The sequence below is a fragment of the Corvus brachyrhynchos genome, unplaced genomic scaffold, assembly GCF_000691975.1.
Source record: "Corvus brachyrhynchos isolate BGI_N302 unplaced genomic scaffold, ASM69197v1 scaffold148, whole genome shotgun sequence".
Classification (NCBI taxonomy): Eukaryota; Metazoa; Chordata; class Aves; order Passeriformes; family Corvidae; genus Corvus; species Corvus brachyrhynchos.
Genome location: NW_008239785.1, coordinates 1,020,889 through 1,028,480, shown reverse-complemented (window position 1 = coordinate 1,028,480; position 7,592 = coordinate 1,020,889). Strand labels below are relative to the sequence as shown.

At 41.3% G+C, this 7,592-nt stretch overlaps 1 protein-coding gene across 1 annotated transcript in view; it reads right to left on the bottom strand.

The window, feature by feature from the left end:
* The window catches only part of OGFOD3 (2-oxoglutarate and iron dependent oxygenase domain containing 3), a gene marked incomplete at its 5' end in the record, with an annotated part of 35,128 nt that overhangs the window by 19,823 nt on the left and 7,713 nt on the right, over positions 1–7,592 (bottom strand). The window contains 2 exon segments of the mRNA XM_008640612.2: positions 2,169–2,270; positions 2,806–2,837. Of these exon segments, the coding sequence (XP_008638834.2) occupies positions 2,169–2,270; positions 2,806–2,837 (134 nt within the window).

Here is a 7,592-nt window from a genome sequence, read left to right as displayed (position 1 = left end):
AAAGACAGACCAGAAAGCACTGAAAGGAGCACATGACCACCACATTCTGTAAAACAGTTACTGGTTTGGAGTTAGGGTGATGAGGAAGAATTTTAACTTCTAAATTTAAAAAGCCAATGAAGTAGCTGGAAGTCCAAGGAACACAAAACTTGAGAGAAAGGAAGCTCACTAGCTTGCAAAGTAGCAGCAGCAGCACAGACAGCTAAAAGTGAGAAGTTTCTGTGAGACACAAGCTCTGCCAGACCAACAACAAAAAAATGCAGTGAGGAGCCACTGCAAAGTGTGATCCAATCACGGTGACAGGAACACTCAAAGCTCAATCCCACACAACTTCCTGATGATGCCACTTGTCAGCACTGTCCCAGGGAGCTGACAAAGCAAAGGTCTCCTGCAGGCAGAGAGCTTTAACAGCAATCACACACAGAACAGACACAGGGAGAAAGCAAATTAACAGCTCTTCCTCTGCTCCTCCTATGTCTCTGCCTTCATAAGCTGTAAGGCTTTGGGAATAAATCTTTGATTGTGCTGTTTTCTGCTCAAGTCACCCCTTACAGCAAGCATCCTGATTAAAGGTCTCCCTTCTGAATAAACATTTCATTGATTATGTGAAACAGGAGGGATTGCTGTAATGTGCTTGGCAGATGGTGGTTAAAATATCAACCCAGAAAACATAATTGATTCTGAAGCAACATAATTTTGACAGAGACAGTTTAGAAATCCTGGCTCAGGATGCCTACTCAGCTGCGTTATTGTTGCAATCAGTAATACTTAGACGTGAATTACATTCAGTTATTTCTCTCAAGAGTGTATTTTTAAAGTGACCTTGGTAGGTAAGGGAAAGTAACAAAGATAAGTGCTCCCCAAAATAGCATAAAACCATTCATTAAGGCCATAAAGTACTACAGTCCATGCTAAAGCACTGTCATTAATAGGAACAGAAGCATTTAATAATATATTTTGTATTAGCTTCATATCCAGCAGGCTGAAACATCTCCTATACTGGCATGAAATCCCAACTGAATATTGATATTCCCTAGCAGCTGTCTCAGCTCACAGCATGAATTTATAAAATCATTGAAAAATTGAATGCTTCTGTTCATGTGAAACAGAAATTACACATTTTCTTTATACAAAGTTCAATAATAATCAAGGAATCATCTAATCTTTGCAATTTTGGGATCAGAAGTAAAAACATTTTAAAGAAGTTCATCTATAAAGACAATGACATCTAAAAACAGCTGTTAAACAGAAATAAGCTTAAAGTGATTAGTGTTTTAGGATTGTATTAATTATTATTTTAATAAAACTAATAAACCCATTTGGCTACTTGACATTCCTTCCACCACTAGAGGGAGGTCAGATTCCTTCACACAGGCAAGGAAAAAAAAAAAGACCAAAAAAAAAAAAAAAAAGAGTTAAAATGTTCAAATCAGGGACATTTCAAATTACCAGAAACCAACTGAAATGCATTAACTAAAGAATTATTGTGTCTAGTCAACAAAGAATGCTTGTTCCTAAACTTTGGCCACACACCTTTGCAGCCACATGGAACTCGTTAGGTTTGTTGTGTTTGTTAGGTGTATGAGCAGGGCTGCAGGAAAGCTGAGAGCATCAGATGCCAGAGCTGTTACATTACAGAGCTATTTCATCCTCTGGCTGCTTCTCCAGCCAGAACATGACTAATCTGAAGTCCTTCCACTTCCTGCTTTACCACGTTTAATGTTTTGCTACACTGTGCCTCAAAAAACCCCAAGCTCCTAATGCAGTAATAGCCCAGAATTGTGGCTATTATCTCACACAACCCCTTGGATAACACGTGAAAGAGGAGATAATGATGAAGGATTTTCCATCCCAGCTCTCATGGTCCAGCAGATCCCCCAGAGCTCAGATCAGCAGCTCTCCTTGCTGGCTGGGAGGGAAATTTGTGGTGCTGCCAGCACCCAGAGTACATTCACACCATAAAACTGCAGCTCAAAGCAGCTGATGTTGTTTATTGGTCACCAAAAAGTCCTTTTACTTCTCTTCCTCATCCTAATTCTCAGAGATTACTATTTTGAGCTGCAAAATCCAGTGTATGAATGCAAATCCCAACCTGCACTCTACAAAAACACTCCAGGACATAAAAGTTCTGGTTTGTGGTTCATTCAGCAGTTATTGAAAATCTTTACCGGTATAAGGCAAAATCCTCTTCTGTGAAGATGTCCTGAATTTTGTCCCCAAAGTACCTGAAAAATTAAACAACAGCCTAAAAGAGGAGTTGCTGAATCAGACTGAGCAACACCAAGACACCTGCTCATCCCCAACCCTGCTTTACCCACAATCAGAAAGTGAGAACACAACACAAAAAAATGTTACAAAAAAAGCTTTTGAGCATGATGTCCGAAAGCAATGCTAAAAGATCAAGTGTTAAAAGATTAAAGGATTGAAATGCTGCAACTGGTAATGGAATTCCTCAGGCATTAAAAAAATCCCCTCCCACATCATGAAATAAGCACATGGATTCAAGTTTTTAAGGGTTCAGGCTATCTGATTTCTTCCACTGCTGACAAACTAAACTATAACTGCAAAAAAATACTGATTTACTGGTGCAAGAACATAAAAATAAAGATAATGGCAGCTTTCAAAGTGCCTAGTTCAACAAAAGATCCGTTTTCATGCCAGGAAAGCTCTTTAACAAGTCACATAAAGTGTGGTGAATCCAACCATCTTCCAGAGTTTCTCATCATTAATCCCAGCCCGGGGGCTTGAGACACTGAAGAGGCAGTGGGCAGGGAAGGGGAGGGATGACAGGAGGCAGGAAACCACAGCCCCGTTTAGTGCAAATCCAAAATTGATGCCTGGAAAAGGAAACAAAGAAGGAAAAATGAGCATGAAAAGGTTTTATCATTACTCAACTATGACCTTTAATAACTGTCCAAAGTTGGCTCTCACTTTCCACAGCCTCCCAAGTAAAAATAGTAGCTTCCAGCCTTTGGGTTCACAATATAACATTTATTTTACAACTACAAACCTCCCTCAGATCCCTGAAGAGATGCAGAGATTATTGAGGTACTCTAAAAAAAACCATAGGACTGCTGTTCCTGAGACTCAAACCTGACAGGGAAATGCCAGAGTCTCCCCACCATGGGCTCAGGGTAAAACACTGCTCCAGGATCCCTTCCTGAAGGCATTTCCCTTCCACAAAACGATGAATCATTTTCCAATACTTGTGAAGTGCTCAAGTAGCAGCACTAAGGTTTATATTGCCCTGCATTTGTTATTAAAACTTCTCCTTCACATGAGTTCCTGTATACTTCTCATATTTAATACAGACATTAAAAAGTCTGTTTAAAAGAACAATTAGAATTCTAAGGCTTACTTGAGCCAAACTTTCTTTTCCTCAATTTCTAAGCTGCGGTAAAAGAAAACCACACAGTGGAAAGTTTTCACATATGAAAATTCAATCCATTTCTTCATCCAATTCAAGCCAAACTCTTCTGCTGAGCTCCCAACAAGCTGCAAAGATTAGAATTCAGACTTGCCAGGATAGAGAGCTACCTCACAGGACTCTAAAATATTTCTCTAAATTGAATAAAGTCCCCTTTTGTATGTCCCCTGCTGTCCACAAAATACATGTTTGTTTTGTATCAGTTCAAAAGTATTTAAAAATGTAACTGTCTGATAGAAGTCTTTTTGTCTTTTACACTGGAAATATCAAATAGCAACAGTGCCTGACTGGCACTGAAGTAATGACATCTCTGATGTACAATATCTGGGCACTCATCTCAGAATTTGGCATTGTTTTGATGCACCACAGACCATTCACATTATTCTAACAAAATCCCAGCAGTAATTAACACTGGTGACAGAGGAACACGCTCGGAACAGTCCCTCAGAAAATCTCTGCAGCCTCAATTGCTCTGAGCATTACAAGAGATAATAACAACCTTTTTTTAATAAACCTACTCAAATAACCTTTGAAAAAATACACAAAGTAATAAGTTATTCAAGTGGACACAGCATGAGCTTTTCAGATTTGCCATTCCCAAAGTTCTCCAAAAGCTTCAGAGAACTGTTAAGAAAACAAGTAATCTCACACTCATGCAAGAGCAGCTCTTGTATTAAGCTTTACTCAAGCTTCAGAAGCAAAATACTTACATTTACTGGATTCTGGTTCTGTAAAAAAATCTAACCCACAACTAGAAGTAAAACTGCTCCTGTGTAGCTTCAAAAATATGTTTTTGACCATATTAAAGTAGATTATAAGAAGTAGCACAACACAGCTGAGAAGATGAATTGAATTTAAAAACAAATTGCCTTTCTAACTCTTCCCACATGCTTCTCAAACTTACATATTTCTTCTCACTCCCCAAGCTCCAGATGATTATAGTTAGGAAGAGCCAAAATAACAAAAGGAATCAATAAAAGACACCCCCAAGAATTGTAATTACTCCATAGCTGAGAAGGCAATAGCTACAATACAAAGCCTAGAAAAGCCAGATAAAGGCTGAAGAGGGAATCTGAAAAAGAAATTACATTCTCCAGGGTTGTTTCAGACAGGGGAAAACAACTGCATGCCAAGACAGGGACTTGCTTATACATGAGCACAGAGCTCTTTGCCTAACAGCCACCTAGGAAAGAAGCCTGAACACATCTATTTTGGCCTCCGTCACTTCAGAATATTAAATCTTTTCAGCATCATTCCTGACACTGAGAACAAATCTTGGTTACTTCAAGTCCCCCTCTCTGATCAAGGGCCAGTGTGCAGTTCAGGACAGTGTTCCCAGGCTGAAAGGTCTACAAGGTTTGTCTAAAGATGGCAAACACACACCCACCCCTATTTCTGACAGACTGTTTGACAGAATTACCCCCGTTATCTTGATTTACAGAACTCTCTATAGAAGTGAAACAGAACCTCCTTAAAAAAATAAAAAGTACAAACATATGTTCTTTTGGACCTGTTAGTCCCATATTCTCTACCCTCTTACTGCTAAAAGAATTCAAAACGAATATGCAAGTACCCAGCACCTCTCAGCACATGGCAAAAAGGATCAATTTTCCCATCTTGGAAAGCCTGACTGGCCCTGCCTTTGTTCCTCACTAGAAAGGATTGCCAACCATTAAATACCTGTTCACATCCCCACCAGTTCCTCCAGCCTGTAAAAGGTTTTATGTGATACTTTGAAAGAAAGCAGCAGACACACTCCCCAAAGGAGAAAAATTTAAAAAACCCCTTATTTCTACTTGTCTTTAGAGGAGCTGGAGCTTCCAAACCCTGCCCCACTGCTCCTGTGGGAATGCTCACATGCTCCAGCTGAGGGACAAGAATGGAGGTTCTACATGGGCACGGCAAAGGTGGTGTCACTGCAGGTAGCCTTGCACACACTCTTCAGAACAATCCCACCTTCAAACACCCTTCCCTCCTGGAAGCACGAGCAGGCAGACAAGGGTTCTGGTCTTAGGGAAATGCCTTTTCCAATTACACTGATTAAGGAGGAGACACCAGTGTAACCAGTCTGAGTTACACTCAGCCAGCCTGGGGGAGGTTCAGGTTACTGCTGGGGAAGTTAAATGCAGTATTTGGCTACAGAGTCCAGCACGAATTTAAACCAGATACAGACTGGACACAACCAGTTCCTCTCCAGCTTCCTTATCTTATCAGCCAAGATAATCACACCAACACAGAGCTGGAAGGAAGGTGAAAGATGCTGCCAAGCGCATCTTTCACCCCTGATACTTGTTTCCTATGCACTATCAGGAGGCTAATTAGGAAGGAAGAAAATTCTGCAGCCTGCACTAGAGGTGTGAGATAGGATGAGCATTCTGCACAGGCTTGATGTCCTCCCTGGAAAAGGCAGAGCTGGCAGCATTTTGAGGACTTCAGATTTTGGCTGAGAGGGCTGAAAGCAGAACAAGGGATAAGTCTGCAGAGCCACTGGGCTGGAGGGCCCACACCAGAACCCCTTGTTTGGCATCACAGTTTGTTTGCTTCTCCCAGGGACTAAACAGTTTAATTTTCCCCTGCAAAGGGAGGTCTGGGTGCCTATTCCTGCCAGTTCTGCTGGAAGGCAGGACACAGACTGCAGCTGACTGGCTCACCAAGGGATTTCTTTTCTGGGGCTTTGAAATAAATGCCAATAGGTCTGATAGTAAATGAGTTGTCTCATTTACACCAGAGGGCTGCTATGACAGCAGCTCCTACAACACCTGAGTGAATGAGTCAGGACTGAAGTGTTCACACAAGCAGGGGTGACATGCAGGGAAATATTAAGGAGGGAAGAATTATAAAATCATAGAAGGTTGAGAAGGGAAATGTCATCTACATGAAGAAGAAAAAACCTAAGCTGAGGCAAACATCAAGACAACTAATGCAATTCCCACTCTGTGAATAAGAAACAGAGTATAAAATGACTTTACAGAGACAGATGTACAAGAGAAAGCAGCTTGCTGGTGGAGAAGATATTCCTGTTTGGATTCTGCTGAAAGATAGACCAGAAGATTACCATGGCCCCTCTAGCTTCACTCTCTGTGTGTCTGCATAAATAAATATAAAGCCAGGAAAAGTTAGAAAGGAAGATAAGAAAGCTCAGCGTGACAATTCGAGTGTGACCCCCCGGGAAGCCTCAATAATTCAGATGTTTGTCAAGACTTTCTCAACATAAAAAGATGGAATGGGAAACAAGTTTTGGTGCTATGTTCCAGTACTCCAGGAAAGGGCAGCAAACAAAGGGAAGACAGAACTGACAAAGTCACAAATCGCAAGTTTTGACCTCTAAATCAGTAAGTTATATCTAGACACACAGACACAAATCCACTTCTGAGAATTCAAAACATAACAACTATGACAGGCAAAAAAAAACAAAAAACAAAAAACAAAAACCCCAGACATGTTGCTTACAAAGGGGTTAAGAGGAAAACCCCAGGCAATGAAAATGCAGTCTGCACCACAATAGAAACCTGCCGAAGTTTTATTTGGAATAGCAGAAAGAACAAAGTGGCTAAAGAAAGAATTTAAAATAATTAAACAGTAAGTTTGAGGTATTTTAAAGGAAAAATTAGTCTTACAGCAGACATAATTGGACAGAATTATCCAAACACTCTAAAGACATTTAAAGCAACAAGCCAGACCTACTCCAAGTGGCTGGAAGCTTGGGAGCATACAAACATAGCTGGATGAACTAAGGCTTGAAACATTCTGTATGCTCTGTGGGTAAGAGACTGGAAAAGATGAAAGGCTCAAATGAAGACAGACAGTTTCACCTAAAGCCCATCAGCACACAGGCAGCAGGATCCAACGGTATCTGAGAGCCAGGACAGCACTGCCAAGAAAAGATTTGCTCCGTGACACCGGGAATATGGGCTGGCACATGGGGAAAGGAAGAGGAAAATGGCAGCACAAGAGACAGAGGTATAAAAGAAACGAGGTAAGGAGAGTGTATTTAAAGGCTTCTCCTGAATGTGATTCTTCCCTGTGGTGGTGGGGAGGCCCTGGCACAGGGTGCCCAGAGGAGCTGTGGCTGCCCCATCCCTGGAAGTGTCCAAGGCCAGGCTGGACAGGGCTTGGAGCAAGCTGGGATAGTGGAAGGTGTCCCTGCCATGGCAGGGGGTGGGAC